The sequence below is a fragment of the Mesoplodon mirus genome (assembly GCF_964341445.2).
Source record: "Mesoplodon mirus genome assembly, chromosome: 2".
Lineage (NCBI taxonomy): Eukaryota > Metazoa > Chordata > Mammalia > Artiodactyla > Ziphiidae > Mesoplodon > Mesoplodon mirus.
In genome coordinates this window covers 35,987,690-36,011,530 of record NC_138977.1, presented here as the reverse complement: position 1 = coordinate 36,011,530, position 23,841 = coordinate 35,987,690, and the positions used below count along the sequence as shown (strand labels likewise).

Genomic DNA, 23,841 nt, shown 5'->3' with positions numbered 1-23,841 from the left:
TTATTTTTTATTTATTTATTTATTTTGTGGTACGCGGGGCTCTCACTGTTGTGGCCTCTCCCATCGCGGAGCACAGGCTCCAGATGCACAGGCTCAGCGGCCATGGCTCACGGGCCCAGCCGCTCCGCGGCATGTGGGATCTTCCCGGACCGGGGCACGAACCCGCGTCCCCTGCATTGGCAGGCGGACTCTCAACCACTGCGCCACCAGGGAAGCCTGATGATATTGCTTTTAAAAACATGTTCTGTCTATATTTTGGTGGTCTAACAAGTTCCAACCAAAGATGCATAGAGATCCTACACTAAGTAGGCAGAAAATGTTTTAAATAAAAATTAAAAGAGGATTAATAGCATAAATCAGACCTGACTGAATCAAGCAATAGAGGTGTAATTAGTAATCTTTGTAGACAGAACAATCAAGTGTGGAAAAAATTCTGTTGTGTTGAAGTTACTTTTACTTTTTCATTTTCTTACTTATAGGAAAAATTTATTTTAAAAACCAATCTCTTTAAAAATAAGTGAAAACCAGTATCTTAAGATTTAACACTTTTTATGTGTGAGTGTAGCATTTGCTTTATAATAGATAATCATAAGCATCTTACTGTGCCCATCACTTTTCTTTCTTTCTGCCCTCCTTCTTTCCCTCCCCCCTTCCCTCCCTCCTTCCTCTCTTTCTCTTTTCCTTCTTTCTCCTTCATGTGGGGAAGTTATTCTCTTGCCTCTATAAGAAAACTCAAGTCCATAATTCTCTCCTTATTCTTTGATAGTAATAACTACAATCACGTTTCAAATACAATGTCAATTCCATAAATTAAAGTGCCTAGTCAATATTTTAAGCACCATTTCAGTCTTCATTGAAAACTAAAACGCTTCCCTTCCCCAGCTAGGATTAACAGTAAGTAGGAGGCAGTGTGGTTGGCTTCTCTTTTTATTGCTTACCTCTTCCATTTGCAAGTTGCTATATTTCACTGCTTCAGGATTTAAACTGGTGGCAGGAAGAAAGGTAGAGAAGCAAACAATTTTTTACCTGACTCTTGTTGTAACATGGCTTCACTGTCTTTGAGCTTGTTATATGCTTAAGGCTGACCCTTTCTTTTGTGTGTACGTTTATGGGTTCTTCAGAGTCCTTCACTGGAACTATACTTCCTGTGATACTTCAAAAAAATTTTCCTCCCACTAGCCAACACCTAACTATTCTTCCTCCTCCTCCTCTTCTCCCTCCCCTCGTACTTCCTCTTCTTCCCCCTCCACCTCCCCTCACTTCTTCCTCCTTCTGGTTAGTACTGTGGGAACCTCAGGTGGTACTCTGGGGAGAATTTTTTTAACAGCTTTATTGAGATATACTTGACATACCATAAAATGTACCCTTTTAAAATATACCTTTAGGGGCTTCCCTGGTGGCACAGTGGTAGAGAGTCCGCCTGTCGATGCAGGGGATACGGGTTCATGCCCCGGTCCAGGAAGATCCCACATGCTGCGGAGCGGCTGGGCCCGTGAGCCATGGCCGCGGAGCCTGTGCATCCGGAGCCTGTGCTCCGCAACGGGAGAGGCCACAACAGTGAGAGGCCCATGTACCGAAAAAAAAAAAAAAATATATATATATATATATATATTATATATATATATGTATATATACCTTTAGAGCAGGGGTCCCCAACCCCTGGCCACGGTAGTGGTCCGTGGCCTGTTAGGAACCGGGCCGCACAGCAGGAGGTGAGCAGCTGGGCGAGCGAGTGAAGCTCCATCTGTATTTCCAGCCGCTCCCCATCGCTCTCATTACCGCCTGAGATCCACCTCCTGTCACATCAGTGGCAGCGTTAGATTCTCATAGGAGCGCAAACCCTACTGTGATACAGATTATCATTAGCAGAGAGGTTTGACTGCACAGAGACCATAATAAATCAATCGCTTGCAAACTCATATCAAAACCCTATCAGTGAGTGGCAAGTGACAATTAAGCCGCATCTTACAGAGTAGACTGGACGTAAGCAACACACTTCGAGTGTCACTGTCTCCCATCAGACCCCAGATGGGACCATCTAGTTGCAGGAAAACAAGCTCAGGGCTCCCACTGATTCTGCGTTATGGTGAGTTGTATAATCACTTCATTATTTATTACAGTATATTAATAGAGATAAAGTGCACAATAAATGTAATGCGCTTGAATCGTCCCGAACCACCCCCCACCCCCAACCCCCGGTCCGTGGAAAAACTGTCTTCCACAAAACTGGTCCCTGGTGCCAAAAAGGTTGGGGACCACTGCTTTAGAGTTCTGCTACCATCACCACAATCTAAATTTGGGGACATTTTCACCTTCTGGGTAGGATTTCATTAACTCGAGGCTGTGTGGCCCTGCCCCTTGTCCACCTTACCCTCTGCCCCCACCCAACCAATGGAAGAGTAGCTAGCTCCCTATACAGCATGCTTCCTCACTGCAACTCTGTTTGCCCTCTCCTCCCTTTGGCTGCTGCCTCAGAGTGATGGTCAAAGACTTTAGATCCCTAAAGTATCAGACATGAGTCTGTGGTGTCCTCCCTAAATTCCAGGGAACATATACCAAGCACTCTAAGGCACCTTCCCACACCCCTTCTGCTTTGGAGGAGACATGAAAATCAGTACAACTCTCTTCAAAGAAATTCTCCTTATGCAGTTTTCTCCCTACTCTTTATACCCTGTGTGTAGGCTTTAGAGCTGTCTAACCGGTTCTCATCTCATTCATATTACTTCGGAAATTTGCTACTGAGTAGTCTTTCTCACAAGTCACTTTGGTATCTGATTGCTAATAGTATCTTCTGTTAAAACTTCCAATTTAACATAGTGTTTTGTGTAGAAGATTACTCAGATATCTTTCAGAAAGGAATGAAGCTTCTTTTTTTTAATTTAATAACTGGGCTATTACAGTGTTATCATATAATAAGGTACATGAGAAACTTAGAGTTGGCGGGGGAGCGGTCTGAATAATAATCTCTTCTTGTACAAGCTTTGGCTTTTTCAAAGCAATATCTTATATCTTCCCTTTTAACTACCACGTTCTGCATTTAAGTAGACACCCCTCAAGGCAGACTCTAAGAATAAAATACTATAGTAAACATTTGAAAAGGAAAGTAACAGGACAAGGCTGGCCTCATTTGTAGAGCTGCAGTTGCTTTTTTTTTCCATCTGCGTTAAAGTACCATAAATGTAAATTAAAAGAAAATATTAGCCTTTCTTTTAATTAAATATTGTTAGCTGACTAAACAAAGTCGACTTTTATCTGCAAGAGATGTTTTTATAGGTTAATTTTAAAATTTAATGAAGGATATAATTACAGAAAATAAGTATTTAACATTTTCTTCCCCTTCTAGTTTCTTTTCCAAACCCACTGCTTCTGCATATCAATAGATATACATTATTCTTAAATTAGTTTGGTTAGTGTAAAAATCTTAGTAATCACTACAAAGAGCAATTTTCTTTTCAAGGAAGGTCAATTTAGGAAAATTTATATAGGAGGATTTTGACTAGCTGCATTTCCCTCTTCCAAAATGTAAACAGGATTATTGAGCCCCATAGAAAATCTTAAATTTTATCAATATATCACCTACTTAATTGAATGCTTTAAAAAAAAAAAAAGCTGACTCTACAGAAATGTCACCACAGAGGCACCTTTCTGACTTTTTATTTTTTATTAATATTATTTTCTTAAATTAATTAATTTATTTATTTTTGGCTGCGTTGGATCTTTGTTGCTGCACGCAGGCTTTCTCTAGTTGTGGGGGGGCTCCTCTTCGTTGTGGCGCGCAGGCTTATCATTGCAGTGCCTTCACTTGTTGTGGAGCATGAGCCCTAGGACGCGTAGGATTCATTAGTTGTGGCACACGGGCTCAGTAGTTGTGGCTCGCGAGCTTAGTTGCTCCGCGGCATGTGGGATCTTCCCGGACCAGGGCTCGAACCCATGTCCCCCGCATTGGCAGATGGATTCTTAACCACTGCACCACCAGGGAAGTACCCTGACTTTTTATTAATTCAACTTCAATAACGTCTTAGATTACAAAACATGTTTACATGCATAACTTCTTTCTTTGTCATAGCCGCCTCAAAATGGCATTATTGTTACAATTATTATTATTCCTATGTCACAGATGGGAAATTGAAGTTTAGAGGTAAAAATGACTTTCCCGGGGCAAATGGTAAGTTGGCAGCAAAGCTGGGTCTAGAAATAGTTAATTTCATTCAGTGCAAAATTTATAGTTATAGTGTATATATTAGAAATGTAGAAATGAATTAGTGAATGGAAAAAATGTGTTCCATCTTATTCCCAACTTCTTCCACCATGGCTGTAGGGTCTCCTCTCTATTCTTTTTACCTAGGATGAATAGGATGAAACCTGGTACTTCAGTCTGGCTGCTTTGATTTAATTACGTGCACTTTGGTGTCTCTGGTACCCTGAGGTCTCTGTCTTCTCCCATGAAATAGTCACCACCACTATGGCTATTCTCCAATTCTATCTCTGAAGTTGACCCTATTGGGCTAGGGCAAGCGGTTGTTTTGAGAGTTCTTTAACTCCTTTACCCTCTGTGACTTTAAGCTGTCGGACTATATTATATTTACATTGAAGACCATATTGAGAACTCAGGTGGACAGGGACCTCATAGTCTCATTACTGATGCAGAACTTTCACTACTGCAAGTGCAGTGAAGTTGCTGATGTGTAGACCATCTGTTACCCTTGTTTCCTAGGTAATATGCATGTGACACTAGCTGAGGCCCTGGAAGTTCGGGGTGGACCACTGCAGGAGGAAGAGATATGGGCTGTATTAAATCAAAGTGCCGAAAGTCTCCAAGAATTATTCAGAAAAGGTAAGACCTTTTGCGTGTGTGTGGGGAGGTGGGGGTAGCTGAAAAGCAGCTAGGGTGGCAGACTATAGAAAGGAATGCTTTCTCTTATCTCTCTTAGGGCTGAAAAAGCTCTGATCTTGTCTGCCTTCATTGGAACATCTTCTGTGTGTCTGATATTGTGCTAGGCACTGAAAATATAATGGTGATCAAAAGCAAAAACGTTCCCTGTCTTTCTGGAGCTTACAGTCCAGCGTGGAAGATAGCTATTAATAAAACATTTATGTAAACAAATGTAAAAAATGCAATCATGACAAGGGCTACCAGGGAGGGGAATCAGTTGACTCTGTGAGAACCCATAGTAGGAGGATTAGATCTGGTGAAGAGGATGGAAAAGAAGTCTTCCCTGTATAAGTCTCCCCTGAGCTAAGACCTGAGAAAGAAGAGAAGTTAACCAGGTAAGAGGGAGGGAAAAACATTCCTGGCAGAGAGAATTATGTGCACATCCCTGGGATAATGCGAACTGAATAACTAGTTTGATGCTTCCCTGCAAAGGCAGTTACCTGGTCCAAATGGTTGTGTAGCATTTTGGAGCTAGAAAAGTTAGAGAATCAGTCACCCTTTGGTTGTCTAAAAACATTTGCTATCATGCTGAAAAGCTCCACACGAAGATGGTGTTTGCTATTCACACCACATGTCCAACACCTATTTAGCGTAGTAAAGAAACCACGCTTCATCTAAAGGAAGAATTAAACTTTAAAATTGATTTGAATTAATTAATCAAGCACAATAAGCATGACAGAAATAGGGGAGGATTTGAGGGTAGTAAGAGTTCTCAAAGTGGGTCCTTTGGGCTTCCCTGGTGGCGCAGTGGTTGAGAGTCCGCCTGCCGATGCAGGGGACGCGGGTTCGTGCCCCGGTCTGGGAAGATCCCACATGCTGTGCCCCAGTCTGGGAAGATCCCACGCGCCGCGGAGCGGCTGGGCCCGTGAGCCATGGCCACTGAGCCTGCGCGTCCGGAGCCTGTGCTCCGCAACAGGAGAGGCCACAACAGTGAGAGGCCCACGTACCACAAAAAAAAAAAAAAAAAAAGTGGGTTCCTGGATGAGTAGCGCCAGTATCACCTAAAACCTTGTTAGAAATGCAAACACTTAGGCCCACCCTAGACCCACTGAATAAGAAACCCTAGGGGTAGAGCAGCAATTTGTGTTTTAGCAAGTCTTTAAGGATATTCTGATGCATTTTAAAGTTTGAGAACCATTATACAATTGAGTTGCTGAAGACCAGGAGCCATGGGAACCTTTTGGAAGGTGTAGAGGTGACCGCTGATTAAGGAAAGTCTAGAGCACAGGGGAGGAGTGGGGACAGATGGGAGGGTTTTGGTATTGCTTCTGTTTTCTAATCCAGAGGGAGAAACCTAGATTTTTGAAGATCTTTGATTAGAGTTAGGATTAATTTAAAGAAAACTTACTCCTTTTATCTAATGCCACTTACCTAAAATCTAGTTATTTTAAGTAGACCTTGTTGTTTTGTTTGCTTCATTTGAATTTTTCAGAGAAGTTTCAGAAAGTATAGGCACTCTGGAGTACAGAGCAGGTAGCCATGCTGCAGAGGTGTTGTTGAAGGAAGGATATGTTGGTGGCATTATTACTCAGTTAATTAACAACAGTCAATATTTAAAAAGCATCTCCTTCTTGTGAGGTGTTGTGTGGAAGATGCCAGTAAGTAGAAGGTGTCACAGTTGCTTGCCCTTAAGGGATACACTCAGATCAGTCAGATGCATATGAAAAGTGTACTACTTCAAAACAGTGCCAGGTGTGTGAGAGAAACAGTAAGTGCTAGGGATGTTCAGAGGAGGGAGAGATAATACCTTTTTTCATTATGCTAATAGCGAGATCACTGCCCTGGCCATGACTCATAGAATATAAAGCGTTTCACACACTGTGAGTACCTAAGTGTTTTCCTTCTTTCAAATTTTGTAATGTTAGCAGAGATCGAGTGTCTGAATGTTAAGTCCTTGTCTTTGAGATGGAATTATTGCATAACATATTGGCACATTACAATAGAGATTTCCTGGATGTGTTCATAAAATTAATTGTGAGGCAGCTATATCTTAAACACTGTCCAGTGGGAGCTGGTTACCATAGGCCTTCAGTCCAGTTCACAGCCTAACATCAGTAATATAGAGAAATTGAATTTGGCTTCTTTGGCAGTCGAAATTACCAACTATCATGATTGCCAATTTGAAATTTATATTTATTTGGAGGAAACTCAGGCTTATTTTATTTAGTTTACCTAAAATCTATCGTTTTTCATTCCTTTTATTTGATAGCACAATGTCTTTTTGCCACAAGTTCTCCTCCTGACTATTTTAACAAACTGAAATAAAATAACTATTTTGTTTGCTTATTTTGTGGATGAATGGTGTTGGACTTGGTTCTCTAGTACATACCCTTATGAATAACACTAGGAGTGTTATGGGGAAAACAGCAGGTAAAATACAGTGATTTTCTTTGTCTTTCTGTGTCTGTTACAAAAATCTTTTAGTTCTTATGGATGTTTTTTTTTCCCTTATCTTCTTGAACTTGTATGTTGTTCCTGTGTCTTTTTCAGTGCAAATTGACATTCCTATAAATAGAAGGGTGGAAGTAAGCATTTCTACTAGGGGATTATTGAGCACAGATCAAGAAAATTATCTATTTTTTCATCTTTTTGAGGTTCCTAGTAATTTAAGTCCTTTTTAAAGACAAAATTGTTGTGGTTAGTATTCATAGAATAATGATACCTAAGCATGACCTTGTTGAAAGACATCATTTTCAAATGAATTTCTCTTCAGAGAAGAAGAAAAGTAAAAGTTTAAAAAAATATATGATTCCAAACATTTAGATGATGGTGATGATGATATGTTTTTCTCCTTTTGGTATAAGTTCCTTAGTGTTACTGTCTTGTGAATATTAAAACGTGATTGGTGTGATTACTTTTTAGAATTTTTGAGATTTTTGTCGTGGCCTTGCACATGGTTTAGTTTTGTAATATTCTGTGGGAATTTGAAAAGAATGTGTTTTTTTTTTCTATTTCTAAGGTATAACTTAAGCTTGTTAATGTTTGTGCTTTTAAATTTTTTTCTATATCCTTATTACTTTGTATACTTGCTCTGTCAGATTCTTAGGGATAGTTTAAATTTTTTACTGTAATGAAGTCTTTGTCTGTCTTCTTACTACTGTCATGTGTTTGTGCTATTTTATGATACATATAATGGCTAATGACTAATTTAAATGGACTGGATCTTCTGTTATTATAAAGTAAGGCCTTCCCTTAAATTCTGTCCCTCTGCTCTTAATATTGCCACCTCTGCTTCCTTGCCATTTACCTAGTATATTTTTTATCCTTCCTTAATTTTCAAATCATCTGTATTGTAATTTAGATATCTCTTTTAAATAGTAGATAGCTGGATTTTACTTTTTTGCCTCACTAAGGAGATGGCTATTCTTTAATTAGGAAATTAAACGTGGCCATTGAAATAAAAGTTCTGGAGGAATTTCATTAAGGGTCCTCTCGTATCATGACTTCTAACCATATGTTTCTCAGTCCCTCTTATTAACTGATTGGGAAAGCGAAGCTGATGTCCAAAAATGTATACACACTTAAGATTTTAGCTTTTACATCGTGGATGAACTCATGCAGGGGCTCAGTGGTCCTGGATAATAAAAAAGACAATGCTATTCTCACGTGCATTCTGGATAATCTTTAGAAATGAAATTATTGCTGCCTTGGAAAATTTAGCTTACAGTTATATTAGTTGCCCAAAACAGTGATTTCTTTTTTTAAGTTATGAAACTGTTGCTCTTGGCAGAAAACAGGTCTTTTGACTCTGTGGGATTTTAAGGTATTAGAATGGTTGATTGGTTGTTGCTAAAATTGCCCCTTCATAACTAATCAGAGGAAAAGACCCAATCTTCCTTACTTAGGTAAGGATATAAATCCCATAAAAATCCCTTTATGTATACTCATTTCTGATTCCCTGCTTAATAAATAAAATAATATTTAATGAAATTAGTAAATTAAACAGTTAAAAAATAATAGAATAAAGCATTTTGATAAATAGAAGTGCTAAAAAACAATCAAGATTCATTGTCAAAATAAAAACATTCAAAGAGTTACTAGCAAGTGTCCTTGGAAAATTGAGAAGACGTTGCATTTCTTAATGTTTTTGGAAAACAGATTTGTATAAGGTTGCAGAGAGCAGGGCATATGGAATCTGTATTTTATTATAAACATGCATGAGTGAAAACAACAAATTACTACCGATAGCTGGGTAAATATCAAATAAACTTCTCTGCTCTTCCCTCCTTGAAAAGTGTTTAAAAATTAGAATTTGTAGGTACCTGTTTAAAAAAACAATCTTACTAGAGAATGAATGATCTATTATTTTATCAGCAAAATTAAGTGAAAGAGTAAGTTCTTTTTTTGTTTTATAGAATTGCTTTCATTGAATAAATACTTTCAGGGAAATTCCCTTGCTACTGAAAGGAAAAAATATATAAGAAATATATAACCTCAGAACCCCACACACGTATATGTTTTCATTTATGGAATCAAACTCCTCCAGCTGGAAAGATCTTAATCCATTTCACCGAACTAATCATTTTTAGAGATAAGGAAACAAGGCCCAACTTAAGTGACTTATAAGAATTAATGTTAGCAGAGCAGAAATAATATAACTATTATAAAGTCATGAGCAGTACCTTTTTAGAGCTATAGAATCACTTTATATATACAGGACAATAAAGTTTTAAAATCGATTGCTCTCCTATGAGCATAGCAACAGGATGTTTAAAAAACCAGTATCAGGTGACAAAAGTGACATTGCTTAGATTCTACACATATTAAGAGTAATAAGGGAAAATTGTGAACAAAGTTCTTGAAAAAATTCAACCATTTACATGGACACTTTAAAAGACACAAACTACCAAAGCTCATTCAGGAAAAAGTAGACTACCTAAATTGCCCTATATCTACTAAGATGATTGAATATATATTTTTTAATGTGCCACAAAGAAAACTTCAGGCCCATATTGCTCCACTAGGGAATTCTGAAATTTTAAGGAAGAAATAATAACAATACTATACCAAACATCTGAAGAAAATTGAAGAGGAGGAAATACTTCCCAACTCTTTCTGTGAAGCTAAAATTACTGTAATATTAAAACCAGACAAAGACACTAGAGAAGATAAAATAATATACTTTATGCACATAGATGCAAAAATTCTTAACAAAATTTTTAAAAATCGAGTCTAACAGTATATAAAAATTATAATGCATCATGATCAAGAAGACCTCAGGAATACAAGATTGGTTTAACATTCAGAAATCAATCATTATAATTCACCATATTTACATGATTTGCAAATATTTTTCTCCCAACCTGTGACTTCTCCTTTCATTATCCTAATAATGTGTTAAGAGCAGTAGATGTTTTAAACTCTGATGGAGACTACTTTATCATTTTTTCTTTTATGAGTCATGCATTCAATATCATATCTAAGAAATCTTTGTAGCTCAGGGTTACAATGATTGTCTCCTATGCTTTCTTCTAGAACTTTTACACGTTTAAGGAATCAAATTTTTTTTCTGCATCTACTGAAATGAACATATGGTTTGGCTTCTTTAGTATGTAATAAAGAAATAAAGAAGTAAAAGCAAAAATAAACAAATGGGGCCTAGTCAAATAATTATAAGCTTTTGCACAGCAAAGGAAACCATAAACAAAATGAAAAGACAACCTACAGACTGAGAGAAAATATTTGCAAAAGATGTGACCAACAAGGGCTTAATTTCCAAAATATACAAACAGCTTATACAGCTCAATATCAAAAAAAAGACAACCCAATCAAAAAATGGGCAGAAGACCTAAATAGACATTTCTCCAAAGAAGACATACAGATAGCCAATAGACACATGAGAAGATGCTCAACATTGCTAATTATTAGAGAAATGCAAATCAAAACTACAGTGAGGTACCACCTCACACCGGTCAGAATGACCATCGTCAAAAACTCTATAAATAACAAATGCTGGAAAGGTTGTGGAGAGCAGGGAACCCTCTACACTGTTGGTGGGCATGTAAATTGGTACAGTCACTATGGAAAACAGTATGGAGGTTCCTTAAAAAACTAAAAAGAGAGTTGTCATATGATCCAGCAATCCTACTCCTAAGCATATGTCTGGAGAAAACTCTAATTCAGAAAGATACATGCACTCCAATGTTCGTTGCAGCATTATTTACAATAGCCAAGACATGGAAGCAACCTAAATGTCCTTGGACAGAGTAATGGGTAAAGAAGATGTGGTACATATAAACAATGGAATATTACTCAGCTATAAAAAAGAATGAAATAATGCCATTTGCAGCTACATGGATGGACCTAGAGATTATCATACTAAGTGAAGTAAGTCAGAAAGAGAAAGACAAATACCGTATGATATCACTTATATGTGGAATCTAAAATATGACACAAACCTATCTACAAAACAGAACAGACTCACAGACATAGAGAACAGACTTGTAGTTGCCAGAGGGGAGGGTTGGATGGGGAGTTTGGGACTAGCAGTTGCCAACTATTATATATAGGATGGATAAACAAGGTCCTACTGTATAGCACAGGGAACTGTCTTGTAATAAACCATATATATATGGTATGTGGTACCCCAGAACCTAACATAACATTGTAAATCAACTATACTTCATTAAAAAATAAATAAAATAAAATACAGTAAATTTAAAATTCAGTTCCTCACTTATCTTAGCCACATTTCAAGTTCTTTCTTAAAAGCCATATGTGGCTAGTGGCTACTAAAATGTTCAGTTAGAATTTACTGCCCTCCTAAACTGTGGTTCAAGAAAAATATCAGTTTTGGATGAAAAATACATTTTCAGTGTATTTACCACCAACAAACCCTTACTGAGGAAATTACTAAAAGATGTATTTCTGGAAGAAGGAAATTTAACTCAGAAGGAAGAAGAAACCTTCAAAAAGGAATGAAAGCAAAAGAAATAGTCAACTTGATGGTAAATCTAAATAAGCATTGGCTGTATAAAATATCGATAATGATGTCAAATTTAAAATTATAAATAATAAGACTTAGACTGGGATAGATGACAGGAGTAAAACAGCTTAAGGGTTTGATTCTATTCATGAGAATGGTAGGTTTCTTGACTTTAGAATTTGCATAGTCAAATATCCTTAAAGTTTGTAATAGTAATCACAAAACAAAAAGAGAGAAAATGTAAAACTTCCAATCTGGTGGAACCAAAGGAGAGTTCGTAACTCAATGCATGAAAAAGGAGACAAAGCACTGAACTTCAAATTGACTTACTGGTTGTTTTGTTTTGTTTTGTTTTAAGCCTTTATAAGAAATATGGAAAGTTTTTGTGGATTAAAAGCTTTTGAGTAAATCTTTGTATAGTCTATGCAGCTTTTAAAGACCAAATCCTAACTAGTCTGTTTATATTACATTCCTAATTATTTACAATAGTAATTTTCTTGATTAACAGGGTGTATTAGTTGTCTTTGACATGCTACATCTTGCCCTGCCTACATAAGGCCAGAATTAACAGGTCCTTCAAGTTAAATGTGTTTGAACCAGGTAAAGTTACCCCATTTGTTCCCTGGAAACAAACTATGAAACATGAAATTAATTTAATATCTGACATTCTTAGAATGAATAATGTGCGTTGTTTAACAAGTGTATGAAGCACTTGTAGTAAACCACCCTCCCCCTACAACTATTGTCAGTATACCATGTTTTGATTTGAAATTCTTTTGGCTCTAGATGTGACAAATAGGCCATTTTATAAATTTAAAGAGTCATATGTTTAGAGAGGAAAGTAGCTACAGGCCATGCTCTCTAGCCCCATCTTTGCTGACAAATGTAATTTTACTGTATTTATTGTTTTAATTTAATACTTACAGGAATTGTTTTAAATGAGGTATAATATATATAGTAAAGAGCATTATTAATTGTACTGCCTGATAGATAAATTTTATAAATGTGTACACTCATATAACCACTGCCTAGATCATTTCTAACACCCGGGAAGGCTTCTCTCCTGCTTCCTCCTAATCAATTCTTGGTTACCAAGAATAATCATTATAAGATATCACATAAATAAGTTTTTAAACAATCTTTAAGCATCATATAAATAGAATCATACAATGTGAACTCTTTTGTGTCTGACTTCTTTTATTCAACATTCTGACCGAGATTTTTCCGTATTATGTAACTAAGCTTTTTAAAGAAAACGTTTTGCAATTCTCATGTTTCTTTTCTCAAATATAGAAATTAGAAGGGGGCTTTATGCTTTGTATCATTTAGTAACAGGTTAAGATTTTTCTTGGGGTGATGTGTGTCAGTCATGGTTAACATTTTTACAAGAAATATATCGTTATATTTCTTTTTGAAAAATAGTTTACCATTCAAATAAGCCCTCTCCCTCCTTTTCCCTTTGAGAAGCAAAATTTCTTTAAAATGTAAAATAGGAGGATGGTAGTCTGAAGAGCAGCAGAGAATAGCATTAGTGAGCACAAAAATGTTTTTCATAAGCAGCTACAGATCATGGTTATGTGGAAGCATGTCATCATAAATCAAGCCAGTTTCTTTCTGGAATACTATTTCCTTCCTCTGCAAACTGAAAATATACACTAATCTTCATTGACCTTTTCATCTAGTTCCTCAAAAATGAAATAAATGACAGTCACCCTTGATATTATTGGTTTTTCAGTCTTTGTATGAATTCCAGGTCCTTCAAAGTGAAGAGAAGTTGGTGAGTTCACTTTTAAAAATTCTGTTTTCTTTTTTCCCCCAGCTTTATGCAGGTAGCAAGGGTGGAAGAAGATCTCCTTTAACCTGAAACTTTGTCTGTATTGGGGCGGGGGGAAAACCCAAACCCGCTGCTTTATAAAGGGCCTTTACTATAAAAGTTATTTCTATTGCTAATTACCTCAGTTATAATTTATTTTGTCTGGCAAAATATAATGTGGCAGTTGTGTGATCTACAGGGCCTGTCATGAAGTTGTTAGGTGGCAACAGAAACGCCAGTGCTTTCAGAAGCTTAGCACTTGGTTCCAAGCTTGCTTAGACAAAATTGTTAAACTAGCAATAAAATCAAGCTTTTAAATAGACTTTACTATTCAAGATTAACATTTTTGCAACTGCTTGAATGGAATACTCAAATAAGATATGATTTGTGTATTTTAAGAAAGAAACCACCTTCAAGCAAATTTGTTTATTGGAAGTCTACAGCCTAAAATATGATAGATGTAAGAAACAGTTTTGCTCTCAAAGTTTAGGCCCTCCTTGGGGAAATAAAAAATGGGTATTAATCCCAGGATGTTTCCCACATACTGGTTGTATGCTTAATACCACATTGACATATCAGGGTAGAAGAGATCAAAGGTGCTCACCTCAAGGTTTGAAGAGATACAATGTAGATATTCATTGGATTTAAGAAAGTGTCGGAAAAGAAGCAAAGTGCATTGGAAGTTCATTTGCAGTTTGCTTTCCTTTGGGAACAAGATAGAAAAAAAAGCCAAATAAAGATAATTTTATCAGCTGCATAAGGGAGTTCATTTCTAAATGCACAGTCAATGACATCCTCAGTTTGGTGCCATTTAATCAGCTTCCCTCTTATAGAGAAGAGCTGTTTAGGTCTCCCTTCTAGTCTAAAATTATTTCTGGTAGTCATTCTGCCTTTCTAATACAAAATGACTTTATTATAATTTGATAAAATAGTTTCTTGTAACACTTTCTGGCTTACCGTATCTCTTATTAAATGCCTCATTCATGGCTTCATAAAGTGAAAAAAAATTTTAAGCTTTAAGGAAGGATTTAAAGCCATACATATTCCATCTCATGATATCCTTAGTATTAGTTAGTTGACATAGAGCTGGAGCAAGTACAAGGTCAAGACGCAACTTAATTGAGCTATGATACTATTTTATCGCCCCTGATAAGGGCATTGGTTCCTGTTTGTGTGTCGGGTAGATTGGTGTGCCCATCTGAATCCCCAGGAAGCTTTTTTTTAATATACAATTTGATAAGTCTTTTTAAAATTAATTAATTAATTAATTAATTAATTTGGCTGTGCTGGGTCTTCATTGCTGCACTTTGTTGTGGTGTGAGGGCTTCTCATTATGGTGGCTTCTCTTGTTGCGGAGCATGGGCTCTAGGCGTGGCCTTCAGTAGTTGCAGCACGCAGGCCCCAGAGTGTGCGGGCTTCAGTAGTTGCGGCGCGCAGGCTCAGTAGTTGCAGCACGCGGGCTCAGTAGTTGCGGCACATGGGCTTAGTTGCCCCGTGGCATGTGGGATCTTCCCAGACCAGAGATCAAGCCTGTGTCCCCTGCATTGGCAGGCGGATTCTTAACCACTGAACCACCAGAGAAGTCCCCCAGGAAGCTTTTAGAAAATACTGTATAGAATCCTGTGCCCTGTCTCCAGAATTCACACAGATATCCTGTGAGTTAAGAGACAGGAGGACTCTGCTTTCTCAATTACCCCTAAGCCCTCAAAATCAGATACTTTGTAAATAAGTTTGTTTTAGTATTCCAGTTAAAAAAGCTGACACTTCCCTTGAATCATACTTGAAAATGTAATTACAAGTAATAAAGATTGGTGAATAAAATGAAGATCCAGAATATTCCCTCAGTGAATAATTTAGAGTTCCTGGTGTTCGAAAGTTGAAAGAAAACTTTTTCTTCATAATAGAGATTCAAAATAAAATTTTTTTGTGACCAGCAGAATGTAAATTGATAAGTTATTGTCGTAGATCAGGGCAGAGGACACCTTTAAAAGGTGTGGACTGGTGGTCTAGAGTTAGCATTGTAAACAAATTCATTTTTTTCAAGTATTGCAATTACCTTATCATAATGGTGTTGTACTTGATCTTTAGGAAATTCATATTTCCTATTCTTAAACCACTTATATTCTAGAAGAAATGTGTGAAAACAGAGTTACAGAAGCATTTTGTTCAGTATTTTGTCATATAATTTTGAGGTGTGCAGTTTTTATTGATGTGGGTAAAGAACATTGGTGGGAAAGGTGAACACTAAAGAAAAATCAGAGAGGAGGAACTTAATATGCTAAGGGAACAAAGTGGGCAGTTTTTTCAGAATATGATAAGAACGGAAGGAAGAAATATTTCTACAACTGTTTCTATAATGCTGATCAGGTGGCCAAGGAGGTTTGCTGAAAAGGAGGGCAAAGGCTAAGGGACCTGCTGCCTTCTATCCATATTGTCCAGGTATTTAAACCCTATTGCTTTTAATAATCATAACCAATTTAGTTTTACTAATATAGATTACATACATATATCACTTTTGTTAAACTCAGATCTCATTAGTGTTTTGTTATGAAGATGCATGGTTTGGAATTACCTCAAGAGTCTTGCAAGTACATAACAAAACAAAACTACTAAAAGCCTAGTTGATGCGTAAGTCATACCAAGATTCCAGTGGTTGTGGTTTGGATAGGTGGCTTGCTTGTGTTTAGTGTTTAAAAAAAAGAAAAAGAAAAGAATGTGTGTGTTTGTGTGATTAAATGTCATCAGTAAGAGATAAAAATGTCTTTTCCTATTCTAGTGAAGAAAAGCTCATATATATCAATTTAGACTGACGAGTTTGCATAATTTTGTGTTATCAGAATGCTGTACATTCTATTACAAATAAAAATTTCTAAAATTGTGTGTTCTTAGTATAGTTGATATGTGTACATTCAGATAATTTTTTATTAACATGAATCTAATAATTCATATTATACCTGAAGATAATGACTAGGTACCGTAAAACCAATTTCACGTGTGTAGTTAGTTACTCAGCAAGTACAAAGTTCCTTGCTTGTAAAATTTTAAACTGATTTTTCTAAATTTGGGATCTATGCTAACTAGAAATGCCATGCAATAAATAGAACACTTACAGAAGATATATTCCCCAAGGAATTAAAGAAAAAAACAGTATTTTAGGATACTTTGTATCTTAAATCATCTGTATTTCTAGTATGACTTTTAGGTAAGAAATGCCCCCCAAATCCCCAAAGATCTAAAATAGAGCAATTTGAGAAGTTTGTTATTCTGAAATAGTACTTGTTATGTATGGTATGTTCCTTGTCTTCCATTGTGGGGGAAGAAGCTAAATACGTGATTGAAGATGAACTAAGTAGAGACTTTTCTTAGATATACTGTCTGCATCTGGTATCTTCAGAGTTTTATTAAATAATAGTAGCTACTACTTTTGTATTGCATTTTCTGTGTGCAAGAAACAGTTCTAAGTGCTTTTTGCATTAATCCCCACAGCAGCCTTATCTATTCAGATGAGGAAATTGAGGCACAGAGAGGCCAAGTAACTTATTTAAGATCGTAATGTAAGCTACAAATGTCAAACCTAGGATCTGAACCCAGGGATTCTGGCTTTAGTCCTAACCATTACACCTTACTGCCTCTCTTATTAAATGAGACTATATACTAAATTAATGAAGTCAGATAATAAAAGGAATGATATGAAGCTGACAGTTTGTCTTATATATTTTTAAATCTCCTAGGTGAGTTTAGAGATTTGGATGCTTAGCAAAGTCTGAGACATACTATATCAGAACATAAGTTCTTGAGGACCAAAGGCTTATAGGAGTTTATTAAATGCTGTTGAATGATTGGCTACATCAAGAAGATTTACATGATGTAAAATGTCTTTGAAGAGATGATCATTATCAATTTATATTATACAGATGTCTTTTTTCATTAATGTTTTTATTTTTAGCTGCATTGGGTATTCATTGCTACGTGTGGGCTTTCTCTGGTTGCTGCAAGCAGGGGCTACTTTTCGTTGTGGTGCGCGGGCTTCTCATTGTGGTGGCTTTTCTTGTAGCAGAGCACAGACTCTAGGCACGCGGGCGTCAGTAGTTGCAGCACGCGGGCCCTAGAGCATGCAGGTTTCAGTAGTTGTAGCGCGTGGGCTCAGTAGTTGCGGTGTGCGGGCTTTAGGGCACACAGGCTTCAGTAGTTGCGGCACACGGGCTCAGTAGTTGTGGCTCACGGGCTCTAGAGTGCAGGCTCAGTAGTTGTGGTGCATGGGCTTAAGTTGCTCTGCGGCATGTGGGATCTTCCAGGACCAGGGATCGAACCCGTGTTCCCTGCACTGGCAGGCGGATTCTCAACTACTGTGCCACCAGGGAAGCCTCTGTCTATAGACTTTTTGATGATGGCCACTCTGACCGGTGTGAGGTGATACCTCGCTGTAGTTTTGATTTGCATTTCTCTGATAATTAGTGATGTTAAGCATCTTTTCATGTGCTTTTTGGCCATCTGTATGTTTTCTTTGGAGAAATGTCTATTTAGATCTTCTGACCATTTTTTTTTTTTTGATTGGGTTGTTTGTTTTTTTGACACAGATCTACATGAGCTGTTTGTATATTTTGGAGACTAATCCCTTGTTGCTTGCTTAATTTGCAGCTATTTACTCCCATTCTGTGGGCCATCTTTTCATTTTGTTTATGGTTTCCTTTGCTGTGCAGAAGCATTTAAGTTTAATTAGTTTAATTAGGTCCCATTTGTTTATTTTTATATTCATTACTGTAGGAGGTGGATCACAAAAGTTATTGCTGTGATTTATGTCAAAAAGCCTATGTTTTCCTCTAAGCGTTTTACAGTAACTGGCCTTATATTTAGCTCTTTGATCCATTTGGAGTTTATTTTTGTGTGTGGTGTTAGAGAGTATACTAATTCCATTCTTTTACATGTAGCTTTCCAGTTTTCCCAGCACAACTTATTGAAGAGACTGTTTTTTCTCCATTATGTATTCTTGCCCCCTTTGTCATAGATTAATTGACAATGGGTACATGAGTTTATTTCTGGACTTTCTATCCTGTTCCATTGATCTATATTTCTACTTTTGCATCATCTGTATCATGATGTTTTGCTTGCTGTAGCTTTGTAGTATAGTCTGAAGTCAGGGAGTCTGATTTCTCCAACTCTGTTTTTCTTTCTGAGGATTGCTTTGGCTATTTGGGGTCTTTGTGTTTCCATATAAATTTTAGAATTTTTTGTTCTAGTTGTGTGAAAAATGCCATTGGTAATTTGATAGGGATTGCATTGAATCTGTAGATTGCCTTAGATAGTATAGTCATTTTGACAATATTGGGTCTTCCAATACAAGAACATGGTATATCCTTGCATCTGTTGGTGTCATCTCCAATTTCTTTCATCAGCATTTTATAGTTTTCAGAGTAGAAGTCTTTTGTCTACATAGGTAGGTTTATTCCTCAGTATTTTATTCTTTTTGATGCGATGGTAAATGGGATTATTTCCTTAATTTCTCTTTCTGACCTTTTGTTATTAGTATGTAGGAATACAAGAGATTTTTGTGTATTAATTTTGTGTCCTGCAGCTTTACTGAATTTATTGATGAGCTCTAGTAGTTTTCTGGTAGCATCTTTAGGATTTTCTTTGTATAGTACCATGTCATCTGCAAATATTTGACAGTTTTACTTCCAATTTGTATTCCTTTTATTTCTTTCTTTTTAACTTATTTTAATTTATTTATTTTTGGTTGTGTTGGGCCTTTGTTGCTGCATGCAGGCTTTCTCTAGTTGTGGCGAGCGGGGGCTACTGTTCGTTGCAGTGCACAGACTTCTCATTGCGATGGCTTCTCTTGTTGTGGAGCACGGGCTCTAAGCATGCGGGCTTCAGTAGTTGTGGCTCACAGGCTCTAGAGCGCAGGCTCAGTAGTTATGGCACATGGGCTTAGTTGCTCCACAGCATGTGGGAGCTTCCTGGACCAAGGCTTGAACCTGTGTCCCCTGCATTGGTGGGCGGATTCTTAACCACTGCAACACCAGGCAAGTCCTCCTTTTATTTCTTTTCCTTCTCTGATTGCCATGGTAAGGACTTCCAAAACTGTGTTGAATAAAAGTGGTGACAGTGGACGTCCTTGCCTTGTTCCTGATCTTACAGGGAATGCTTTCAGCTTTTCACTGTTGAGAATGATGTTAGCTATGGGTTTGTCATATATGCCTTTTATTATGTTGAAGTAAGTTCCCTCTATTCCCACTTTCTGGAGACCTTTTATCATAAATTGGTGTTGAATTTTGTCAGAAGCTTTTTCTATATGTATTGAGATGATCATATGGTTTTTATTCTTCAGTTTGTTAATGTGGTGTATCACACTGATTTGCAGGTTTTGAAGAACCGTTGCATCTCTAAGATAAATCCTACTTGATCATGGTGTATGATCCTTTTAATGTATTGTTGGATTTGGTTTGCTAGTATTTTGTTGAGTATTTTTGCATCTATGTTCATCAGTGATATTGGCCTGTAATTTTCTTTTTTTGTGGTATCTTTGTCTGGTTTTGGTATCATGGTGATGGTGGCCTCATAGAATGGCCCTGGGAGTGTTCCGTTTCTGCAATTTTTGAAAGAGTTTGAGGAGAGGTGTTAGCTCTTCTCTAAATGTTTGATAGAATTCACCTGTGAAGCCATCCGGTTCTGGACTTTCGTTTGTTGGGAGTTTTTTAATTACAGTTTCAATTTCAGTACTTGTGATTGGTCTGTTCATATTTTCTATTTCTTCCTAGTCTGGTCTTAGAAGGTTGTATCTTTCTAAGAATTTGTCCATTTCTTCTTGGTTGTCCATTTTATTGGCATATAGTTGTTTGTAGCAGTCTCTTACGATCCTTTGTATTTCTGTGGTGTCCATTGTAACTTCTCCTTTTTCATTTCTAATTTTATTGATTTGAGTCCTCTCCTTTTTTTTCTTGGTGAGTTGCAGTGAACCTTAAACAGTTTATCACAAAGCTTTACTATCAAGAAAATGTTAAAATATAGGGGAAATATTCTAAACCATATTTTTTTCTGTTTGTACATTGTTACACCAGATGATTGATTTTCCACTGTCTGTGTGTGTATTTTTATGCACACATGAACTGAATTTTTGAGAGAATTCTGTATCATAGAATGACTTCATCAGATCCTTCAGAGTTTGAAACAGTGGCCTCTGCATAGATTTTTGCCAAGTACTATAATAGAACATATATGTGCTTAGATAGGCAAAGGGACTTTTCAGGTCAAAATGGTTTTGTTGTTGTTCTAAGTGTTTTAGATGATTTGCTGATACTTTCGATTGTTTTGCCTCATCATGTTTGTTATCCAGTTATGATCATTTCTCTAATTTTTATACTGTAACTGGAAGGCCAAGAAAATTAAATGAAGGGGACAATCTAAAGGAAATGGTAAGACCCCTCAGTGGGGGGGAAACATATAGGTATGGGGCTTAGTTTAAGGGAACATTGGAAAGAAACTCTAAGATGTTTCTTTGCATATCAAATTTCTGCTTATTTATAACTTTGCCTCTAACTGCTTGAAATTGTGATTAAGCAACTTTCTCTGTGGGATGTTTGGAAAAGTCTTTAAATAGAATCATTTGAGTCCTGGAATCAGTTCACATCAGATTTACTTTTAAACAATAATAGCATTCTTGAGGACAGTCATCACACAACTAAAACATTATGGGACACCAAATTACAAGCTTCTGGAATTCCATTTTTAAATATTCTTTTGTTAGCATTCTTTGAAGGATTTTGAATACATTTGCTTTAAATTCCTTTCTTTTAGTTAGAGAAGGAGGGTGAATTAGACTGATTGTAGCCATGACTCTAAATTTCCTCACTTGAAGGTTTGCATGACCCTTTACAGTTATTGAAAAATATATTTTGTGGTTTGTTTTCTGAAGAATGGAGCACTTAAATGTGTGTGTGCTTTGGGAATTTGACAACAGTGTAGTTTGTTGTCACAGCTGCTTTAGCTTTATTACAAGACATTTAAAAATCACATTTGAAAACAACGAAAATATCTGTGTCATTTATTTATATGTGTGTTTTTTAACAAGTAAAAATATGACCCACGTTGGTAATTCTGTTTCTCACTGCTCTCTACCATTCCTGTGCTCCAAATTCTTGGAGTTTGTTCCTTGTACAAACTTAATAATTTCCTGACCATAGGCCTTTGCTTTGGCTGTTTCTTCTCTTTGGAATCTCCCTCTTAACCATGGTCAAATCTTACTTGTCTTAAAGGACCACAAATATTGAAAAAACTTAATTCTCTCTTCATTGTAACTGAAGTAATTTCCTCTAAATTTCCTTTTGTATTGTCTTTTAAATACCTTATACTTTTTATCTTGTATTTATTTATGAATACATTTTATCTCCCCAGTAAAACTACGGACTCTATGAACAAATGACTTGTAATTTTGAGAATATTATGTTTAAATATATAGTACTTAAAATAAGGGTATACTTTAGATGTTCAGTAAAAACAAAGAAACAAAAACCCATTGTATAAAGCAACAGTTGAAAGATACAGTTCTTGTCAGAGTATTAGTTTTGCTGATCTTCATTGTGCTAATAAGTGAGTAAACCTCTTAATTTCAAGGTGATAAGCAATTATGGATTACTTTCACCTTCAACAGGTTCTGTTCTGTGCTACCCTGTCAAGGAGAGGGTAGGGTCAGTCTGTTGCCTGGGACGAGGAGGAGGAGTGCAGCAAGCTCTTTTCAGGTCTGAGTGGATACCAGTACCAAGAATGACAGGACAAGACATAGCATTTAGACTTCTGGATGGCATTCATGCTTCTGTGTTAGCTGTGATCCCTAATAATGTATAAATTCAAATGGTAACAGATATACCAGAAATCATAATTCTGTCCCCAAATAAGGATGACAGGAATTAGGCATGAGAGTTAGAATCCCATCCTCCTCTCTTAGGTTCAGCAAGCTGGAAGAAAAGACTGAGAAGGAGCAATTGGTCTTAAAGTTGGAGTACCCCACAGCACTGTCCAATGTCCTTGATTTCTTTTCTATCTTAACTCACTTTTTGGTCATCTCATCCAGTATAAGGCTTTCAGTACCATCTATTAGACCAGTAACTCCCCAATTCAGACCTTTCTCCCAAACTTGAGCTCCAACTGCATATTTGACACCTCCATTTGAATATCTAACAGATATCTTAAACTTAATAGGTCCCAAAGTAAAGTTCTAATTACTACCACTATCTCCCAGCTCCTACCTCAGCAACCTATGCTATTCTTACAGTCTTCTTACTCTCAGTTGATGACACTCCATCCTTACTGTTCCTGAGACCAAACCCTTGGAATCATCCTGATTCCCCTCTTTCTCTCACTCCACATCCAGTCTGTCAGGAAATTTTGTTGTCACTACCTCTAGATACACTTGCATTCCAACAGGTTCTCACTACCACTGTGGTTCCAGGCCATCATCATCTCATAACAGATATTAATTCATTGCCTTCTGAATTGGTCTCCTAGTGTTTGTTCCGTTTAGTTGCTAATTTGAAAAGAACTGATTTCAGACTATTTTATTATGTCCATGACATGTGAAATCTCAATATTTTGAATAGCATCCTTTGGCAAAGAAAATATTCTTCTGCCTTGTTTGAGTTCTTCTCTGGCTGGATTCTGTGGTATTTGTAAATTTATTTATTTGATTTTTATTTTTGGCTGTGTTGGGTCTTCGTTGCTGCACACGGGCTTTCTCTAGTTGCGGCGAGTGGGGGCTACTCTTCGTTGCGGTGCGTAGGCTTCCCATTGCAGTGGCTTCTCTTGTTGCGGAGAACAGGCTCTAGGTGTACAGGCTTCAGTAGTTGTGGCTCGCAGGCTCTAGAGCACAGGCTCAGTAGTTGTGGTGCACGGGCTTAGTTGCTCCGCAGCATGTGGGATCTTCCCGGACCAGGGCTCGAACCCGTGTCCCCTGCATTGGCAGGTGGATTCTTAACCACTGCACCACCAGGGAAGCCCCGATTCTGTGGTATTTGTGTATGAGATATCCAAGAAGAAGCTTTTAAAAGATGATGTGGGGGAGGATCTTCAAGATGGTGGAGGAGTAAGATGTGGAGATCACCTTCCTCCCCACAAATACATCAAAAGTATATCTGCATGTGGAACAACTCCTACAGAAAATCTACTGAATGCGGGCAG

The 23,841-nt window shown here is 37.1% G+C and overlaps 1 protein-coding gene across 8 annotated transcripts in view; it reads left to right on the top strand.

Annotated features, from left to right (window-relative positions):
• The window catches only part of PTPN13 (protein tyrosine phosphatase non-receptor type 13), a 225,054-nt gene that overhangs the window by 55,001 nt on the left and 146,212 nt on the right, over positions 1 to 23,841 (top strand). For 7 of the 8 annotated variants that reach the window (XM_082632172.1, XM_082632169.1, XM_082632171.1 and 4 more), the window contains exon 2: positions 4,715 to 4,834. The exons of the other annotated variant lie outside the window; for it this stretch is intronic. In XM_082632172.1, coding sequence (XP_082488298.1) covers positions 4,720 to 4,834 — 115 coding nt within the window. In that variant the 5' untranslated portion in view covers positions 4,715 to 4,719. The remainder of the gene's footprint in view (positions 1 to 4,714; positions 4,835 to 23,841) is intronic. 8 annotated transcript variants of the gene reach the window in all.